Source organism: Podarcis vaucheri, assembly GCF_965113315.1.
Source record: "Podarcis vaucheri genome assembly, chromosome: 2".
NCBI lineage: Eukaryota > Metazoa > Chordata > Lepidosauria > Squamata > Lacertidae > Podarcis > Podarcis vaucheri.
In genome coordinates this window covers 35,796,310-35,817,878 of record NC_138760.1, presented here as the reverse complement: position 1 = coordinate 35,817,878, position 21,569 = coordinate 35,796,310, and the positions used below count along the sequence as shown (strand labels likewise).

The window sequence follows — 21,569 nt, the reverse complement described above, 5'->3', positions numbered from 1 at the left end:
CCGTCTCCCTATATTATGTAGATACTCTAGGAGTTGGGGCGCTCTCTCTATGATCGGGCTCGGCTCCCTTTTCCCGCCTCCGCTTTAGAAGCCAATGCGCGGCCCGCTCACCGGACGTGACGTCTCCACGGAGGGCGGGTGGCAGCCGGGATAGCCTGCCTGCCGGTGGAAGGAAGTGACGCCAAGGGAGCATCGCGGAAGTGTGGGGGCGGGGGCGCGCGCGCGGGGTGGATCTGGGCGGTGGCGGGCGGCGTTTGTCACCGGTGGCGGCAGAAATAGCAGGAGCAGCGGCACCGGCGCAAGGTAGAGGCCGGCGCTGGGCAAGGGGGCTGCGGCTGAGGTCGGGACTTCTGGGGTTGGGGGCAGGCTGCTGCTGCAGTGCCTGGGAGCCTCCTTCTCTCCCGAATTTCCCCCCCTCCCCATCCGGCTACTTCACCCCACCCTCCTTTCGCTTTGGCGATGATGGTTGCCCGCCGTTTCTGCTCGCTGTCGCCTCTCCGGGGCGGTTTTATGGTTTCCCTTCCGCCCTAGTGGGAGTCGCACCCCTCAGGGCCGGTTTGCGTTATGAATGGGCGACCTCTGCGCGCTCCCGTTAATATCTCGGTTGGGGTGCCGTCCATTGAGCTCTGCAGCTGACTTCCTCTCCTCCTTATTCTGCTATTACTTAGATCATGTTAAATATCTCTCTCCATCGCTTAATAGTCTCCCGTGCCTGTTAGTGCTGCCATGTAGGCACCTGCTCGCATAGGGTGCGGGAGGGAATAAACATCCCTTTCTGATTGCTAACCCTGGATCATTTTTTACTCTGTTCATACCCAGATTTCTTGTTCCTGCCTTCCTTTATAATAAGTGACCAGTTCCCATTATAAATTGCTTTTGTTTCTTTGTCTGTTTTGTTGGAATAAGCATAAAGTGTATCTCTACCTGCTCTATAGCTGCTTGGGTAGGCGTTGCTGGCCTTCACAACTTCCTGCTTCCTGGTCTTTTCTCCATAGGAGCTCTTATTTTTTTCCTCAGCAATTTCCTTCAAGTCAAGCCTGCAGCAAGTGTGTGTTAATATTATTTTTCTAAGTGCCTGCTTGGTGTATCATGACATGAAATTTCACACAAGGCCTTTGAGAAAGTCGCTGTATAAGAGAGTATGGGTGAGCTTGAGTATGGCTCAGTGCTTTATTTGAGCTAAAACTTGGCATTTTGACACTGGTTCCCCCCCTGGAGTAAGGGGGGCTCAGTGTTGTACAGAGAGTACCATTTCATCCATGACTGAGTTGATATATTTCTAGGTTTAGCACAGTGGAAGCCAGTGTGGTGCTATCCAGGTGTTGTTGGACTCCTGTCACCCCTTACCAGGCTGCTTTGGGCTGATGGGAGTTCTACCTCAGGAGTCTTAATGTGAACACTCTACAGGCTTGAAGAGCATCTCTCCTTTTTATATTAAGCCCTGGTGTGGGTGATCGTTCATATTGCAATCACTAAAGAAGGTCACTACTCAAGCTGTTTTATTAACAGAACCTTTATTTGAGCCTGTTCTCTCCATGGTATATGCTTCATGTTGGCTCTGCTTATAGAACCTTAGAAAGGGGTTGGATTGAAACATTGGGACTAATTGTCTGCACATTGAGATGTGGATGAAATGCATATCCTATGGACTAATGGCATGCTATGCAGCTAATGTTAATTCCATAGCAAGATGTGATTGATAATAGGGTACATATTTATGGCAGCATGATCATATTTGTGGCTAAAAGTCACTGGATACAGAGGATTTATTTGACCACTATGCATTTGTGGGGCTTTGTTGCCATAGGTAGGGCTGTATCACTTTTTTGCACTGGATTAATGACACATAAAATGTTTTCGGGGTAAAATGGCTGATCTATTCTTCTAGCAATCTTTTGGAAAGACCTAGAGATGCTGGATGGGTACCCACAGACCTGGACTCTATTAGTTACGGAGTGTTCTGTTGTCTAAGCATCCACTAGTAGCAGAGTGGGAGACACAATGTTATCTGCACAGGTTAGTCATACCTTATCTGTAAGGTGTGTGTGTGTAAATCTAGTGCCAACTTCTCAGTCCTGCAAACAGTTATAAGAATATAAATTCATGCCGTATTCGGGAGGAAATTACGAAAAAGGCTGTAAAACAACATTCCTTCTAACAGTAATTTTATGTCTGAAATGGGTAAAGCTGCTTAGATGCAACATGTATTTTGTCTGCAACCTTTCTGAGAGTGCACTAAATCTTAGCTACATTTCCTGAATCAGCCTGGTTGCACAGTAGGCTTCCTCTTATAGGCTGCAACTAATCAGCCAATATTTGGTTCAGGGTGGGGACCTTTTTGGCTCTACAGGCCACATTTCACAGTCACAAATGATGTCCAGAGAACTAGCAGGCAGCAAGGTGATGCTAAAAGCAATGTTCCCTTCCCACTTCATTTCAGCAGCTTATTTCACTGCAAACCAAAGTTGGAAGATGATCCTGCTTAGTGCTGTCTTCCTGCTTTGTGCAGGGCTTCTGACTCCTTACAACCAGCTGGTTGTGGGGCACTTCGGAAGCTGCTTAAGCAGACTATGACAAGACCTCACCCTTTTGGCTAAGCCCTGTCCCTACTCATGTGGGGTAAGGTGCATAAGAGTGGCTTGCCCAAGGTGGCCTCACTGTCCAAATGGGGAAGTCCAGAATGCCAAGATTGGCCCCTGGGTCAGAGAGTCCCGGAGGACTGAAATCTGGTCAAGCTTGATACTCAGTGAATCACTCTAAGCAGAAGCTTTATCCTTGATGTAGCCATTCTGTATGAAAAAACTCAGCAAGGAAGATGACTCTCTTCTGCTTTAGGGAAGGTACAGGGTTTTTTTCCCTTTTCGGCAGGCTGTGGGTGAAATAAAGGAATTGTAATTAAGGATTTCAGTGACTACAGTCAAGCAGTGATTAGTGGATCTTTGATAAGTGATCTAGCTGCCAGTGTGCTACAAGTTATCCAGTCTATCTACCTACTTTACACTGGATTGCTTAAGCTGCTTTGCCAATCTTGTGGCGCTATTCTGTAAGGGGTCCTGCCAGCTTGGTCTTCACTTTCTCAGTTCCAGCATTCAGAGCTCAGCCAACACACAGCCCCTGACCTTTCAGCACCAGTGATCTACTGGCTTTGGGCTTCGTAATGTTTTAGGTTGGCACTGTAGCAGTACCAGTAAAAGCCAGGACTCCTGTCATGCCTTTACTCTGGTCAATATTTGCTGCTCTGTTTCCATGGTGAGTGCTTGTGTATGCTGCAGCTTAGCAAACTTGTACTATCAGCTAACACATCGTGGCAAATGAACGTTGTACAGTGGGTAGATGCAGATTAGAGTCTGTCATGCCTAATTCTCCACCAGTATGAGAACTCCAGAGCACTCAAGCAAAGCTCACCAATGCTTGGAGGCTATGAAATGCCAGTTTGTGAAAGAGTTCTGTATCAGGCTGTTCTCCCAGCTTTAAAGGCTGTGAATGTGTTAGCAACAAAATCTTTTCAATTCTGTACGAAACGCTAACAGATGTGGTCAAAACCAGCAAGAGTTACATGATCTGGCAATCAATGGCTTCCTGCATCCCCTGGCTCAATTGTGCATGTAAAAAGGATAAATCCAAACTCCCCACTGATCCCTTTCTCCCTCACCTCAGCAGAGTGCATTAGCTCTAAGGCTAATGGGATCTCCAGTTCGTTCAGATGGAACCTTCTGCCAAAGTGAATTAGTGGTTCAGCCTTGGGGACCATTCGTGTGAGGAGCTTCTGTTCTTGCCTCTCATCAGCAGCAAATTTCCCTGGTGGCACTGTCTTCCCTGCAGTGCTGAATGTTCCTCTGTCTGTCTGGCAGTCTGATTAATGATGTGGATTGTGCTTTCTTGGAAGACCTTGAGTCTTTGCTTCTCTGAGCCCCCCCCCCTTCTTCCCTTTAGAAACCTGCAAAGGGTGAAAAGGCTGGATGAGTAGCGAGGGTCTGTCAGTAGAAGAAACTGGGAGCAGTGCCGGCAAGCAGTACGGCTGGGAAGTTGCAAACAAGCTGCCCTGCTGCTCCTGAAAGATGTTAGCTGTATAATAGAGCCCAATGCATTAGTTTTGACCCTTTCATACTAAAGATTGCTTACACATTTACTTTCCTCTGTACAGTATAGCGATTTTATCCCATGAATGAAAGTGTGTGTGAAGCAGGTTTCCCCTCCCTGAACCATTGTCTGACCAGTGGGTGGCATGTAACAGACTGATATAACCAGTGTTGTATTGGTCAGTCTGTGCTGACCAAGGAATGAGATGGTCATTTTAATGCTGCAGAGAATATATAGAGCCATTTGCTGCGAAAGCAATTGGGAATTGGACCATACGGATGTAGTTAAGTACCCTAATCACTTGAGGGCAGGCAAGCTTTTCTGTATTACTAATTGGCTGTTTTTAATCTCAGATACTTTTAGGTGCTGCCTGAAATCTTCAGATGCAAAATTGGCTCAGATTATTATATCCCTCTGAGTTAATCATGTCAACATGATAGTGGCTCTCAAATTCAGGTGCATGAGGATGCCCGCTTGCTCTAGAGCTATATTTAGGTCTAGAGGTGCTCGAGTTCCTAGATAATTTGTCAGTTCTATATTAGTACGGGAAGTGTTCTAAATAGTCCTTGAAGCTGCAGTACTAATTAATTCCCCTTTTCCTGACCCATCTTCTCCCCCTAGCTTTGCATACTTTCCAGTTCAGATAGGACACAAATAGAGCGTTAAAATAAACTCCCCCCCCTTTTTTTTGCTCTTTTCATCTTTAATTTCCTGTTCATTCTAGATGGCATAGAATAATTTTCCAATAATAAGTGTAATGTAGTTCATGTGGAAAACATGAACTAATTTTGAAATGATGCACTCATAACTTTGACCTAAACTCTGTTAGCAAGACATGGTCTAGTGTAGGCTATGCATGCATGTATGAACAAATTGTTCCAATGTATCTAAATATTATTGTGGTCTGTTGGTGATCCTTAACATTTTTAATGTGCTGATATGACTGTTAAAACAATGTCATACCCAACAAGAGGGGTAACTGTTTGTTTAATCTGTGTTTAAGCAAAAGCAAAACCTTTTGGCGCTTTAAACACTAATGAATTCATTTTGGCTTTTGCTTTCATGCCAAATTCCATGATTTGCATGTATCTGCAAGCTTACAGGCATCACCCTGCCCCTGCTCTCTGCTGTAGAAGATTTAAGGTTGTACAAAAGGTTCTAATACTTAGCTTGTTGCATATGATTTTGTGGTTTGATAATGGAAAGATCTAGTAGTATAGACAGGGTGAATACAAGGGAAGCTAAACAAAGCTTGCTGTAGTTAAACATAGATGCTCGCATTTCAGTTTATGTATGTGGCTTTTCGCTCATGTGACTTGCACCTAGCTATTTGCTGGAATCGAAAGGCGTCATGGCACCATAAAGCAGGAGTGAGGAATTGATGGTCCTTCAAGTCTTGTTGGATGCCAACACCCATTAGCCCCAGGCAGCATGCTCAGTGCTTAAACGTGATGGGAGTTGTTGTCCACCAATGTCTTGAGGACCACAGGTTCCCCAGTCCTGCTTTAGAATGGTACAAAACTCTTGGCCTTGCTGTACCAGCCTAACTGTGGCCGTCCTTTGGAGCACAAGTTACTTTACTGTGACTTTGAACAACGCTGCGTGATTTCCATGGGAGTCTCCCCCACCCACCCAAAATTCGTTCTCTCTGCTGCTTAAGATACTGTGGCGCCAATCTTGCAAGAGTTTGTGCCACTTTTCCCCTCTGCTGTGCTTGGAAAAACTGGAAAGTCTAACTTGAATGGCTATTTCTGGTATCGGGCACAGCCATTGCGGCAGATTTCATGAGCAGAGGGTCTGAGAGCATGATTAAAAGCAAATCTGCTGGTGTTGCTTTGACTGCCACCTGGAAATGGCGATAAAGGGCCTTTGTTCCCTCTAGGCGGTCTTTATCCTGCTGACCCTTAGTAAACTGCTCCCTTCCTCCAAGGAAGGGGCTTAAGAGGCTGGTTAGAAAGTGGCCTTCCTCTTTGATTGGAAGCTGCTCCTCTTGATGCAGGCAGGGATTTTGTGACCTGATATGAAGGGAAACTGCTCCTTGGCAAGGACCTCAAAGCCTTCTCTGTTATACTACAATTGCATGGCCCCTTTGCCTGCAGCAAATCTGCATGTACTGGTAGCGAAGTCTGCTTTCTAGGACTGCCTAGTCCCGTGTGTGGTGGGGCCAGGCTGTGGTGTCTGCCTTCCCTGGAAGTCCTGGCAGTTGAAATGGCTTTCCAGCCTCATATCGACAGAAGTCTTTAGAGGATTAACGTTCTGGCCTGGGGCGGGGAGACAGGGGTGGCAAAGTATCGTCATATTCTGTGCCGCTGCTGGGCTTGCGCTGCTTTGTGAATGGTGAATCATGCAGTCCAGTTCTGACAGCTCCTGCCTGACTCTTTTCTCCTCCCCCCCCCCATTTAAATTTATTTTTATTAAAGATATGCCTTTCTTACAAATCAGTTACATTTGTTGTGAGACAATTGCGTTGAGTACAGTATAAGGTTGGGGAGAAGAGGGGTGGGGTGGTCAGGCTTATATTCTTTTACACAGTGTACGTGTGGGGTTTTATGTCAGAATCAACTGGGTAGGTTCTCTTTCGATTTGTTTATTACATTCCCTTGGTAGTGAGAGGTATTGGGGGGGGGCAGGGTGTGGTTGGTGGCTATGGTTGGCTGGAGTGGGGTTTGTTTGCATTTGTGAGGTGGAGAGAGGGCTTGTTGGGTCAGGTAAGCCAGACTGATTCGTATTCTGTCAGTGGGTGGTTCTTGTCTTGTTGGGCTGTGTATGTGATAAAGGGGAGCCATACTGGGGTGAAGGCATCCTCTTCTATTTGTCCCTGTGTCAGTTTCAGATTTTCGGTTAGCTTTTCTAGTAAGGCCTTTTCTCATACAATTTGATACCATTGGTCCATGTTTACTCCACACAGGTCTCTCCAGTGTCTGGCTATGAGGCTTCTGGCTGCTGAGAGTAGGTTAGGATATAAGCTCTGTATGTGAGTGGTCATTATGATCTTGGAAGATGTTCAGTAGCGCCAGTTCTGGGGTGCGTTCTAATACCTGTTTAGTTATTTTGCCTATCTCTTGTAGGACTGCTGTCCAGAAGGGTTGGATTTTAGGGCATTCCCACCACATGTGGAGGTATGTGCCTGTGGAGGTGCAATCTCTCCAACATCTTGGTGAGGTTCCTGGGCGTATCAGCAGCAGTTTCTGTGGTGTTAAGTACTACCTGTAGGTGAGTTTCAGAGTGAGTTCCCTTCTTTTGGCTGATACGGATTTAAAGGGAGGTTTAGACCATATTCTAGTCTATTGGGTGGAGTTAATTTCATAGCCTATGTCATGCTCCCATTGCTCTTTGATTGCGTTAAGGGAGTTTGTGGGATTTTGGAGCAGTATTTTGTATATTGTGAATACCATCCCTTTGCCATGTCCCTCTGCTGCCAGGAGAAGGTTTTTTAGGTGATCAAGGGCCTAGTCGCTGCTGATTTTACTGCTGGATTGTTTAAGAAGGCATGTAGTTGATGGTGTGGTAGCCAAGGTATTTCCGTGTCCCCTAGTTTGGCTTGTATTTCTTGTTTTGGTATGGGTTTGTTGTTTTCATAGAAGTCTTTTAGACAGTGCCAGGTTTTTATCTGGAGGTTTTGTGCTGCGTGTTGTAATATGTGGGTGATGGGCCAGGGTGGGGGGGGGTTAATGGGGATTGGGATAGTTTGCCTACTTTTTTCTTCAGTGTGAACCTGTGTTGTGGGGATTTTCTTCAGTTTGTTTTGGAGAAATGGGTATGCTGTTGTGGGGATGTTTTCGATGGTGTCTCTCTCCAAGTGGACCCATTGTCTGCCTGACTCTTTTCTGTAGTGCAGCCTTGCATTAATTGGGTAGTCATAGGCAACAAGGAATTGCATGCAGGCAAGTGAATGGGAGAGTCACAACATCCCTCTTCTGTGCCCATCACAAAAGCCTCTTGGACTGCCAGAGGAGGGAAGACACCCACACGCTATTAACATTTTTTTGTAGGCCTGTGGGTTTATTAACAAGGTTACTTCAGTGTGTATTGCCCCGATCCCTGTATTTCATAATTGCTGCTATTGCTGTGTGCCTCACCTAGTTTTCTGGGGTGCATAAAAGATGGCAAGGTTCTCGCTCTGCAGGAATACTTGTAATGTGGATGTCAGTTCCAGGATTGGAGGTGGTGTGTGGCTGTGTTTGTGTATGGCAGGGAATTTTTCATGAGACTGCTCATGAATCCTACTAGCTGCTTTTAACGGGGTTGGGGTGGAAGCAGGGACAACAGTGAGCCTAGCAGCACAACTTGGGACTGCATGATGCTAGCGTGGGTGGTATAATAGGTACTTCTGATAGTCTCTCTCTCTCCCCCCCCCCAATAAATTGCTTTTTGGCTGCCTTTAGGGGAAAAGAAGTGGGATGTAGGCAGAAGCCTGTAAGTGGGCCTAACCCACACAGGAAAGCAGCTGAGCTGTGCCAGTGGCAGCAGCTCTTCAGTAACGTCTAAGGCATGTGGTCACACCCTTGGGGAGCGAGCCAGCTTCCTGATTGGAAGGGGAGGGGCATTTCTGCTTTCCAGTGGTAGGGCAGGGCTTCATCATTTTATACTTCCAGTCCTGACAGCCAGCCGTGCTGTGCCTTAAAGGGGCACTCTAGCTGGAGTGAGGAAAAGGCTTCTCTCCAACAGCTTCCCCCCCTTGAGGACCCTGTGTGCACACAAGAAAACAACTCCCAAGGCGGGGGCAGACAACTGCTTTTTTCTGTGTAGCCTTCAGATTACACACAACTCCCCTTCCCCGGTATACAGTGTTAAGAACTTAATTCGTTCTGGGGTCTGTTCTTAACCTGAAACTGTTCTTAACCTGAAGCACCACTTTAGCGAATGGGGCCTCCTGCTGCCGCCACGCCGCTGGAGCACAGTTTCTGTTCTCATCCTGAAGCAAAGTTCTTAACCCGAGGTAATATTTCTGGGTTAGTGGAGTCTGTAACCTGAAGCGTATGTAACCTGAGGTACCACTGTAGTTTTTCCTACACCTTTTATTCCAAGGAAGGTCTCCCTCAGTTCCTGGAATTTTTTTGAAGATTGCTGAAGTATGTTTTGCAGTTCTATGATGCAAGGAGGGACAGGGGCAATTTGGGTTGGTGTTCCTCCTCTGGAAGGTAACTGCCCCAGGTCATTTCCTATTCCTTATCCTTGGTTTTGTGAACAGTGTTCAAAATTAGACAGGCTCCGGGTGAATTTTGCAACCTTGGTTTAAGGAGCCACTTGGTGCCTATCTTATATATCTGAGTTTCTAACACAGCTTCTGAAGTGGGGCGTGCCTAGTTGCGCATTTCAACATAGTTGTCTTGGCTTAGGAACATGTTGGCCGATACCTTGCTACTGAATATTTATGAAGAAGGCTGTTTGTACTGGCTGCCTGGTATCTTGGAAATCTCTGCCTTTTGACTCCCCTGTGAAAGGTGAGGGGTCAGTGTGTTTGTTCAGTCAACTTTAAATCGTAGTAGTAGTTAAGACTGCTCTAGTAAAAAGATTGAAGTCCTGCCCTTTCACAACACATGTACCTCAGCAAATGTCAGTGTTTATGAGAAGTCTGGAGCACTTGTTTGTGTCCATGTAATACCTAGCCTCCCTAAATCAGTACTTGCGCCTTTTCAAGGACTCAGGTAGAACAACCACACCAGTCTCTTTGAAAGAAGCTTAAACCGAGACTTGCTATGGAGAAGCAAGCATTTCTTTATACTGAAGACATAGAGATAGTCACGGAGGCCACATCTGCACCATACTAAACCTCTTTTACAGTGGTGCCCCGCAAGACGAATGCCTCGCAAGACGGAAAACTCGCTAGACGAAAGAGTTTTCCATTTTGGAGGTGCTTTGCAAAACGAATCTCCTATGGGCTTGCTTCGCAAGACGACAATGTCTTGCGAGTTCCTGCTGGTGTTTTTTCCTCCCCCCCTTTTCTAAGCCGCTTATCAGCTGATCCAATCAGCAGATAAGCTGCTAATAGCGCTAAGCTGCTTATCAGCTGATCCGATCAGCAGATAAACCGCTAAAAGCCTCTAAAAGCCGCTAATAGCGCTAATCCGCTAATCCGTCAATGGGCTTGCTTCGCAAGACGAAAAAAACCGCTAGACGAAGAGAATCACAGAACGGATTCTTTTCGTCTTGCAAGGCACCACTGTATGTGGCTTCTTCCAAAGAATCCTGGGAACCAGAGTTACAATTCCCAGAGTGGTTTAACAGCCAGTCCCTCTTCTCAGGAAGTTGTGAGTATTATACCTCTGCAAAGGAGGAAAGCAGCTCTTAGCATCCTAAACAAACTGCAGTTCCCAGAGCCCTTTGTAGGAAGGACCAAATGTTAAGGTGGTGTAATCATACTTTATATGTCTGGTGCAGAAGTGGCCTATGTTACAAACATAGTTGAGTTTTCTGATGGATGCCCTTTGGAGTGTTCCTTCCATGTCTGCCTTCCCCTTTGAGAGTTACGCATGCTTGCGGATGGAAGCCACAGATCATCCTATGTGATGTGTTGTACTTTCCCAGTTGATAGAGGATACAGTTTTGCACATTGAGCCATCTTTGTGGAGTTCTTCCTTCCAATAAAAAGTTGTTCCAGCTGTGCTGAGTCCTGGTTAGTTGATCGAAATCCTGGCATTTCTACTCTTAATTGTTAAAAACAACAACAACCCATAAGCTTCATTTTCTAGAGAGCTAGCTGTGTTAATATCTGTTTCAGCAGGATAAGCAAGGCAACTTGTGGCCATTGTACAAAATTTGCCAGGTGCATTTTGCATCTGATTGTCGGCCACTTGAAACCATGTGAAGATGCCTGAGTGACAGGATGGCGCTTGACATCACCATCTAGAGGTGCACACCTGGGGATCCTTGGATCTTGACTGTTTTCACATACCAATACCCCATCCTGTACAATTCTATTGGTTATATTTTATCTGCACAATCAGAATGAATTTCAGGAACCGAAATGTTTTCTCTACAACGTGAACAGGAGCAGTGAACGACATTATAGTTAATTTGTTGTAGATTGTCTTCACTTACCCTGCTCACAGTTGTGAATAATGTTCATATGTTATGAATGGTCCATGTCACCATTAAGAAAAAGAGGTAGGATTACGCCAATATATATCTGGACTGTCTCTAAATAAAGTGTTTTTCTTCTTGTAAGTTCACAAAGCTCCTAACCTAGCTCAAGAATGTAATCCGAACTAGCCAGATGTTTAACTAATAATCAATCACAGTCAGTCTGTCATTTGAAAAATAAAACTTTAGAGCCGTCTTGCCCAAAAAATGTCAACTAGACATTCCGTTTTGGCAACTGTAACCTTGGTTTAAGGAGCCATATGGCACCTAGCTTATATATTTTAGTTTCTAACACTGCTTGTGCCAAGGTTAGAAAAATTATTATGACATCGTATTATGACATCATAAAACATCAGATACATTGTAAGCCACATGAACAAATCCCTTCCAGAACTGCTGTCCGTTACCTGATTGAATAATTAGTGAAAAAACATTTCTGTCCCCATTTTCATTTGTTCTCCATCAAATACAAGGGCAGAGAAATCTTCCTGAAAATTGAAATACAGTCGTACCTTGGAAGTCGAACAAAATCTGTTCTGGAAGTCCGTTCGACTTCCAAAACGTTGGAAACCAAAGCGCGACTTCTGTTTGGCTGCAGGAAGCTCCTGCAGCCAAGTGGAAGCCACACCAGACGTTTGGGTTCCAATGAACATTTGCAAACCGGAACACTCACTTCCGGGTTTGCAGTGTTCGGTAGCCAAAACGTCCGAGTACCAAGGCGTTTGGGATCCAAGGTATGACTGTACTGTACAGTTTTGATTGACTTTGGCATACTTTTGCCCAGTTTGAGATTTGCTGCTTCATCCAAATACTGCAGGTGCAGGCAAGATCGGGTGCTTCACTCAAAGAGGACTAAGTAGCAAATACTGCTGTTGTTGAGGCAGTTCCTACAGCCAGGTGTCTGGTCCTGAAATTTGGAGGTACACAAACTTCAGAGCACAGTCGGGGGCTGGGCTGGACTCAAGAGCCATATCTCAGTGGTGGAGAACATGCAAAAAGTCCCTGACTCATCTCCATAGCAGAGCTGGGGAAGACCGCAGGCTTAAAAACCCTGCAGAGCTGCTTCCAGTCAGTGTAGGCTGCCCTGAACTAGATAGGCCCAAATGTCCGCTGCATTATATGCAGCGTTTTATGAGCAGAGAAGACCTTTGAAAGCTCACTGGGTGGGGGGGGGGGAGTATATTGTTTTCTGCCTTGTTACCCAATAAGATTTCATAATAAAGTGCCAAAGGTTTTTTTTTTTTTAAAAAAAACATGTTTAGCAGGATTCATCTGGCATCCTGATGCTCTTTTCCCGTTTGTGATGCTTTGAGACAAAAGACCTGGCTTCACTTCAACTTATTGTTTGTCACAGCTCCTCAGGGCCTAGTCTTGCTCCCTCTTCACGCTATTCAAATGAGATTGTACTTTGGAAGCAACAGGCCGTCCACAACTAATCAGTTTGGTTAGTGTGGAGTTTGTCCCAGGTTTCAAGTGCGCTCCCCTCTCCCCTCATTGGGTCCTTTTAGCATCTGCGTAGTGGCTGTTGGCGTGATTTTAGCCCTTGTTCTGACCTCTGCATACTTATGCAAAGTGAATCCGAGGAGAGGAGAGGCACAAGAGGAAGAAAATTGGTGGCAGCGGAACAGCTACTTCCCCTGAACCGCCATTTTTATTTATTTAAAAAAAGACAAGAGGCCCGAGCTTGCTGGTTGCCAACAGCACAAAAGGAAAATTCCAAGGCCTTTGAAACCCTGTTGCTTGAGAACACCACCACCTCAGATCATTTCTAACCTTTCCAGGGAGCCCCCTGGGATGAGTTGCAACTTCAAAGGGCTTTTTGTAGCCTGCGGAGGAGTTGGGAGTGTCTGAACTGGGTTTTATAATGAGAGCAGGCTCCTTTAACCATGGTTACCATAATAGCTTCCTATTCGCTGTCCTGAGAGAGCCTGGAGGAAGCTTACCCCACCTCACTCCATGACTGCTGCCTCTGCCTGCCCACCCCAACCAAGAGCAGCAGCCACCTTTGCTGCCTTTGTTTAGCGTTGGCTTCATTTCTCTTTCAGGCGGGCAGCAGGTGCTGCCAACCCTAGCCTTCCTGCTGTGTGAGTTGGGGGGTCGTTGGCTTGTATGGGGCAGAATTTGGCTAATGGAGCTAGCATGCAGTGATAAAGACTAGGGTGGAGCAGCAAGCTTGTCACTCAGTTGATTCCCTTCCAGCCAGCTCCTGAGTGAGGTGGAACAGAACATCTATCTGGCAGTGAAGCTCTTTAACTTCAGCAGCAGGGGGCAAAGTGCAAAGGTTCACATCCTGTGGTGCCTCTTTTGAGGAGAAGGAGGGGAGCATATCAGCTAGGAACCTCCGTCTCCGCGCCTTTAATTCCTTCAGGAATTCTGTGCACCAAGACAAAAATCTCAGAAAGTTAAAGGATTACAGCACCTGAGGAATTTCCTTGAGCTTTGGCAAGGGTTTTCCCCTTGCAGACATTGTGGTTTCTAGCCAAGTTGCCGTAGCTAATGTGCTTGTTTGTGTGCCTTCCTTCTCTCCTCCCCCCCCCCAAAGGTCATAGTTGCAGAAATGGCTGAACAAGAGCCTACCCCCGAACAGCTGGCTCAGATTGCAGCCGAAAATGAGGAGGACGAGCACTCTGTCAACTACAAGCCCCCTGCCCAGAAGAGCATCCAGGAGATTCAGGAACTGGACAAGGATGATGAGAGTTTACGCAAGTACAAGGAGGCCCTGTTGGGAAATGTTGCCATCGCTGTCGGTGAGTCCCTGGAGGACGTATTTGGGCCTACTGTGTGAGGGAAGCAGGCCTTCTGAAACCTGCCCTGCTTTCTCACACATGCATGCTTCTCCAAAAGTATTTGGCCCTCTTCCATTTGGATGAGGTATGGAAACCATCTGGTCTAAGCCAAGAGCTGAGGTCCTGAGGAAAGAAGCTTGGGAGTTGCCCAGTCCTGAAATCCATGGTCTTGAGGGGGGAATTGTCTCTGCAAACTGGAACTTTAGACTTTGAATAAACTCTACAGGTTTGTAAGCAGAACTAAGTCAGGAGTAAACTTGTGTAAGCCTTCTTTAGTCTCTCTCTCTCTCTCTCTCTCTCTCTCTCTCACACACACACACACACACACACACACTCACTCACATACTCACACACACTGCTAATTACTTTTTGGGGGAGCACCTGAGATGGTGGGGAATAAGTAGAGGTACGGGTAGGGGGTGGGAAACTATAGGGACCAGGGAACCATGAGAGTTAAAGGCACAAAGCTTTCCTCTTAATCTCAGTTTTGGGATCCACTTGTGGCTTTCAGTACAGTCCAATTGTGAAGAGAACATTAAGTAAACTTAGACACAAAGGGCTGTACCCAGTGAAGTTGACCTGTTAGCACAAGGGCTTTGGCCTGCACAATAAGACTTCCCTTCAGTCTCCCCAAATTCGCTCAGCGGAGGTGGTGGTGGAAAACCCAGAATGGAGGTGCATGGGGAGTAAGGAGGGAGAACAAGCCCAATTGCACAGGCAGAGGTCCTTAATGGGGCAATTGAATTGGATACAACCCAAAGGCTCACCAGGTTGCAGGTTTGTTGACTGCTGCGCAGTACATTGGTGGATCCATACTTGCCATGCTTTTTTTGCTGCTCTGCTCTCAGCCCATACCTGCAGCTATCAGATGAGATACTTAAGGGCTGGTCTTCTTACTCTCTAGTATTTATACCTCATCTTCTCTTTCAGATCCCAGCACTCCAAACGTGGTGGTAACAAAACTGACTTTGGTCTGCGCTACTGCTCCTGGACCCTTGGAGTTGGACCTCACAGGTTAGTGGGTTAAGTCAGAATATATGATCGGTCCTGTACAGGTAGGCTAGACTGGCTCACCAGAGGATCTTTCTATCTCAATACATTGCATTCTCACTGCAGATAGCCAGCCCTATACAAACATCTACTACTACACAGAGTTTCGCCCTATAGCATTTGCTTTGCACCCAGTTTTGATAGAGAAGAGGTCATTGCCAGATCTGAGAGCCATTTGAAGAGAGTTTTTCCTGCACAGTTGCTGCTGTGATGTGGTTTAAGGCTCGTCTTGCCTATTACAGAATAGGCGTGTGTTAAAGTCATCTTAGGGCTCAGCAATGATCCATGAGATAGAACTAATTCTTAGTTTCAGAGCAGCCAAATTTATATTTGGCTGTTCAGACAGCCTACCGGTCCAGTGGTAGAGCAGTCACCCAACAAAGGCACATGCCTCATTTCACATCTGCACCTTTGCATTCTGGGAAAGGTCTGCCAGACTTTGGCTAGGAGAGAGTGCAGTTTGCAGAGTTGTGGCAGAGCTACCAGCTGGAATAAGCAGGTTGCCAGAGGAAAAAAACAGTCTGGACCTGAATGCACAATTCTCTTTTTCTTTCTTTTTGGACAGAAGGACATATTAGACTACGGTAGGACTCAGTGCAAACCCAGCCATTTTACCGAGTGCTGCAGTGCCAGCTGAATAGCCTGCAAAATGGCCTAGTATACGTGCCTTTGGATTGTCTGAACTGGACAGTAGACATCAGTTTAGGCTTGTGGCATTCTGGTGTTCTTTCATTCTGGTCGTGCTTTGACTCTCCATGGCTAGAAGGACGCATGGGTGCTGTCAGTCAAGGTAGTGCCAGTAGTGATTTAAGCTAGAGTGTGTTCAAGTTTTTGGGCTAATCATATATATATATATATATAATTTATATACTCCACTTGATTGTAAAAAAACACACACACAAAAACCTCAGTGAAAAATAAAACAATGATATCGTGAATCATTCACAACATATAAAATTTAAAACGCTAAACCAGATTTCTAAGGATCTGGGTAGCCTTATCTAAACCAGAATGTATTTAGCAGGCACCAAAAAGAGTACAGTGAAGGCAAATGCTTGACCTCAATAGACAGGGAGTTCCCAAAGGGCAGGTGCTGCCACACTAAAGAATTGAGTTCTTAAAAATGAGGAACGGGTATTATGTGGCTCCCACAGTAGCGCCAATCCTAAGTAATCAAATGGGCACATGTGGAGCAAAGGGATCTTGTAGGTAAACTGGTCCCAAGTTGTTAAGGGCTTTGTATGCTAATAGTACATAGAAATCAATCTGCTGCTCTTTGCTTTAAAACTCTCAGCGGACAGTTTGCCTGTCTTTGATTCCTTCCTTCTCCTTGCTATTCAGGTGACCTGGAGAGTTTCAAGAAGCAGTGCTTTGTGCTGAAGGAAGGTGTTGAATACCAGCTAAAAATCTCCTTTCGGGTGAGGTCTTTTGTCATATTGGTCAGCCTTCGGTTCGCTAAGCACATTGCTCTGGCCTTTAGGATTTTGTGTGTCAGAGAAAAGTGCATGTTGGCTGATGGAATTCTCTGTCTATTTAGGTGCATAAAGAGATTGTTTCGGGGTTGAAGTATATTCAGCACACATTCAGGAAAGGAGTAAAAAGTAAGTGTCAAGGAGTGGGGGGGGGGGTTTCATGTGCAGTGGATCCCATACCTTTCATTTGCTTTTTACGGAGCAAAAAAAGGCGGGGGGGGGGGCTTCGCAATGGTTTTTCAGAAGCGTTCTGTCAACTTTTAGTTTGAAACATTACCTCAATAAAACTGGAACTTGGTGTTTGAGCTGATACAGAGGATGTGTTGCTTCCGCTTGAATGCCAACCATGCAGGCAGCAGCAGCAGCAGCGAGTGACTCCAGTGGCTTTGGAAGGCTGGCTCTTCCCTCTCCCCACAAAAACTCTTTGGAGAGTCATGGGCGTATTTCAGATATTCCGGTTCACGTATTGTGTCTGTGTTTTTTCTCCTTCTAGTTGACAAGACTGACTACATGGTTGGGAGCTACGGGCCACGGGCCGAGGACTACGAGTTCCTGACCCCCATGGAGGAAGCCCCCAAGGGCATGCTGGCTCGGGGCAGCTACAACATCCGATCCAAATTTACAGACGACGACAAGACAGACCACCTTTCCTGGGAGTGGAACCTGAACATCAAGAAGGAGTGGAAGGATTAGCCCTTCCCTAGCCAAATCCTGAGAGTTGCTCAGACAGCGGCTACAGTAGAAAAAACCCCCCCACCCTGTACCAAAGTGCTGGCATTGGATATCCCTCCCCCCTTCCCCATTCTTAAGCTCATCAGGAAGACCTTTTGGCTCAGCGCCCCCCATATTTCCTCCCAAGAATCACGGAAAGAAATTGACCAAACCTGCACTGTCTGGCCCAAGCGCAGAGGTGGAAGTGCTCCCTCTCCTTTCTCTGGCCTCCCGATTACCAGGTCTGCTGCTTCTGACCCACGTTGAATACATTTCAGGCAGGTGCTGAAGGGGAAGCAACATTCCTGCCTGCAGGGGAGAGGATTCGGAGGCACTCCTGTCTCTGGGTGATGGGCAAGGTGCTGAGGAATCGATTCCATGCAGAGCTGGGAACTGCCTGCTGCCCCCCCCCCCCGTCCCTCCCCAATTGTTTCCAGGCTCAATCATGTTCATGGCCTGCCCCTTCTCCTCCGGAGACATGGGTCGGCTTTCCATTTGTGATGGTTTCCTGTAACCATGATGCCTTAATGTGTGTAACATACATCCTCCAGGGAGGGTCCCCCCCCAACCTTGTTACACTTTTTATATGTGCTCCTGTCCTGTCCCCCAACACATACCCCTCCCTCCTCCTGATTTTGCATCTTCTGGCCAGACCATCCCACCCCCCTGCTGAGGCTGATGTCTCAAGGGCTTAAGCTGCTACCCCTTACAGGCTCCCTGTGGCCAGAGAAGCGCTTGCTTCCAGCTAGGGAGGTGGGGCCTGTTGGTGGGCGTGGAAGTTACGAGTGCCACTGTCATCTCCATCTTAGTTCTGTCACACCTCAACTGGCTGCAAAGCCCTGCAGTCCCAGGGCAGTCCCTGGGTTGGTTTCAGGGCTGGAAGAAGGATTGGCCCAGCTCAGCTGCTCCTCACCTGATCCGAACAAAAGAGCTTGCTATGGACAAATATTCGAGAGCAGTGAATGCCTTATGTATCTGTTCTGCCTTTGAAATCATGTGCCTGGCCTGTCAGTATTTATTATTGCCTTGATTAGATGCTTCTCCTTCATGATGCCCAGGCAGCCCTGCTCCCCCCCCCCCCAGTAGAAACCCCACTTGCGTGGAAAGAGGAGGCCTCGCAGGGCCTGCTCTCTGTTTTGTCAGGTGGGCACGTTCCAGCTCAGCAGCCCGACTCAGCGGGGCTATTGCGAGTCCCAAACTTGTGTTAGAACTGGGACCAAGCGTGTGTGTGCGCGGTTCTCTTTCATAGCTACGTCTCTGCCCCCGACTCCTCTTCCCCACTCCGTCCCTTGCAGGAATTTTTTTTTTTTTTTTGGGTTAAATTGATTTGATGCGTTTTTGTCTGTAAATCTAAAGATCTGGAGTAACAGATTTGGAATCATCAGCTTCCCCTTTTCTGACGGTAAAATAAAATCTTGAAACTGACATGGTTTTCGCCTCCTCGTCGAAGTTCTTCCAAGCTTGCTGTGAGCAGTGGGTGTGTGGTAGGGGGAAATGGGGCTCAAACACCCAAGGCCTCCAGATGTTGCTGGACTACAACACCCATCCGTCCCTGACCCTTGCTTAATGCTGGCTGGATTGATGGGAGCAGGGAGTTCAACAACATTTAACAGGGAAGAATTGCCAAGTGGTGGCTTAGGAAATTCAGCTTTTGCAGTGATACCATTTATTGATAGCACATTCTCAAACGTGTGAAGGGAAAATGTCTTGGGAATCTACATTTCACTTGGGACTCGTTCCCAACAATCCATAGATGAATACCTTATATGCCAAAGGGATTTCTCTCTGATTCCCACCCTTGACACTTTTTGTGACTGAGGATTGCTGTTAGAACCATCTGCAAGGAGAATGATTGGAACAGCTCCTTGCAGCTTGACCTGTGAGCATTCATGCCATCACCATCTGATGCCAGGAATACCTGCTGCTAGTGTAAGGACCCCTACTGGACCCCTGACCATTAGGTCCAGTCGTGACCGACTCTGGGGTTGCGGAGCTCATATCGCTTTATTGGCCGGCGTACAGCTTCCGGGTCATGTGGCCAGCATGACTAAGCCGCTTCTGGCGAACCAGAGCAGTGCATGGAAACGCCGTTTACCTTCCCGCCGGAACGGTACCTATTTATCTACTAGCACTTTGAGGTGCTTTCGAACTGCTAGGTTGGCAGGAGCAGGGACTAAACAATGGGAGCTCACCCCATTGCAGGGATTCAAACCGCCGACCTTCTGATCGGCAAATCCTAGGCTCTGTGGCTTAACCCACAGCGCCACCCGCATCCCTTTTGCTGCTAGTGTAGAAGCTGCTGATTTTCCATGCCATACAGGGGGTCTCTGCTGAGTTTTTCTACCGTGTAATGATGCAAATGGCCAACTTCTCAAATCCAATGGGTGGGTGGCTGTGTGTTGTGCATGTGGGGTGGCCATAGCCACTGCTGGCGCATGCAGGACCTGGAGGGTGGACTGCGAGTGAATGTAGCCTTTCAGCCTAAAGAGGGTAGCCTGATCCTGTTGTTCACTTCATGGCTGCTATGTGGAGACTGTTTTCAAGTCCTGGAGCTGGTGTATGGAGGGGGGAAGGGGGCAGTTCAGGCAAAGCATCCTCAGCAGCACCCCTTCAGAGAAAGCTGGAATATGTAAACACAAATGCTGCCTCTGTACAACACAAGGGAACTAAAAAGTCAGGGTGGTGCTGGAGGCATTGCCATCATTGGGCACTCACAAATGAATTCTTGATCAGACTGAAGCTCCACTGAGCCTTACCCAGAAGTTGCTGTCTCTGCAGAAGTCTACAAGTAGGCCATTAATGGAGCGGAACTACCCTGCTTTTTGCCTCCTAGCAGCTGTTTTACTGCCTTTGAACCTGACCTGTGGACATTTGTCTTCCATAAATGCCGGGTGCTGGACACACTGAGGAAAACAGGCTTCCAACATTCCCTGCTTGCAGTTTTCTCAGAGACATCTGAATGTCCGTCTGTATGAGCTAGATGGGCCACTCTGTATAACACAGCTTCCTATGTCTAGCATTAGGGGAATGAATGTGGTTTAGTGGGAGAGCATCTCCTCCACATGCAGAAAGTGCCAGGTTCAAAGCCCTGGAATCTCCAGGTAGCCATGGGAAAGATTCCCATCTGAAATCCTGGAGAGATGATGATGTTGATACCCCACCCATCTGGCTGGGTATACTACCAGCGTAGAAAATACTGAGCTAGTTGGATCAGTTTCCTAATTGTATAATGTGGGTCCCCACATTCCCAATTTCTTGGAATCAAGATGGTGCAATGGATGGTCGCTTGGTCTGGCCCAGCAGGGACCCTGTTTACTGGGACCTCGATCAGTACCTGACTTCACGATCCGGTGGAGGCAGCCATGTAGAGTTGCCTACAGATAGCAACCCCACTGCGCAAGTTCTGTTCCCATGTTGTAATGCACATAGTGTATTTGCTCTCAACTCTTGCTGATTAAACAGGTCCATAGTGTTCTTTGGTGAATCATCCAACTGACAGGTGGAAGAACAAAGAAACAATGCGGGAGAGAACTCTCTAGATATAGAACACACAGCAGTTCTCTTGGAAGAGAAAATAGGCAACCTGTTTTAAGAGGTGGAGATAAAAAGCTTTCAAGACCTGAAGGTGTGGCACCCCTGGGTAATGCCAAAGACCTAGTCTTAGTAATGCATACTTTTATTTCTTGACTCTGTTTTTCCCCTTTGAAAAATGGAAATGGGTTGGAGTCAGTTCTTAAAGATAAAAAATCTTCCCAAATGGTGCCAATTTTGTGTCCTTCAGACCTTTTGTGTTACGAGAAAACTCAGAAAGTGGTCCACCAGTATGTTTTGATCCCAGTCTGTCTGGCCTGCATAACACAAGCAATCACCACTCTTTTATAGGCATGGCTGTACCCCAAAGAGGACTTACTGGCACATGCGGTGGAAATGCCACTATGTCTATAAGGGAAATAAGCCTCATGATGGGATGAGAGGCGTCACTAGATCCAAAGCTATTTTTTTGTAAACATTTCTTAACAAAAACACTGATACTACTTGTAAACTCTTGGTGCTTTATCTCTTGGTTGCTGCCCACTTTGTTATATCCCAAGATGGAATAATGTTTCTACTTTTTATTGGGATAGTTTGTTCCAATAGGTTTTATGTATCACCATTTCTGAAAAATGAACCCATCATTTGTGCATTACTGGGGTGACACTGACCTGCAGGAGTCCGCTGCCATTTAGTGGCTGTTTCTGACTTATGTGGCAGGACAATCGTATAGCTGGCGCATTCCATCAAAATACAATTCCATTTTGATACCGTTATGACAATAATACAACGGTTTTCTGTTTTTACTCAAACATTTGTCACCTTCGCTCAAAACTGAGCCTTTCTATTTATTTCG

General features: G+C 46.7%; 1 protein-coding gene and 1 long non-coding RNA gene across 2 annotated transcripts; one reads left to right on the top strand and one right to left on the bottom strand.

Annotated features, from left to right (window-relative positions):
* The first annotated feature begins 172 nt into the window (after nt 1–172).
* ARHGDIA (Rho GDP dissociation inhibitor alpha) lies at nt 173–18,607 on the top strand. The gene is made up of 6 exons (XM_082214442.1): nt 173–303; nt 13,706–13,910; nt 14,880–14,963; nt 16,341–16,417; nt 16,537–16,600; nt 16,965–18,607. The coding sequence occupies exons 2-6, from the start codon at nt 13,721–13,723 to the stop codon at nt 17,162–17,164; spliced, it is 615 nt and encodes a 204-aa protein (XP_082070568.1). The 5' UTR covers nt 173–303; nt 13,706–13,720; the 3' UTR covers nt 17,165–18,607.
* Nucleotides 10,424–13,246, bottom strand: LOC309527631. The gene is made up of 2 exons (XR_014217272.1): nt 11,122–13,246; nt 10,424–10,727 (listed from the first exon to the last, which is right to left on the bottom strand). It is a non-coding gene; the product is annotated as an uncharacterized lncRNA (long non-coding RNA).
* Nucleotides 18,608–21,569: the final 2,962 nt, after the last annotated feature.

Excerpts from the sequence above, each read along its gene's own strand:
- ARHGDIA (XM_082214442.1), top strand. The coding sequence starts at position 13,721 with ATGGCTGAACAAGAGCCTACCCCCGAACAGCTGGCTCAGATTGCAGCC. Across the intron at positions 14,964-16,340 it reads CTTGGAGTTGGACCTCACAG|GTGACCTGGAGAGTTTCAAG; the intron begins GTTAGTGGGTTA and ends CTTGCTATTCAG. Across the intron at positions 16,418-16,536 it reads AGCTAAAAATCTCCTTTCGG|GTGCATAAAGAGATTGTTTC; the intron begins GTGAGGTCTTTT and ends CTGTCTATTTAG.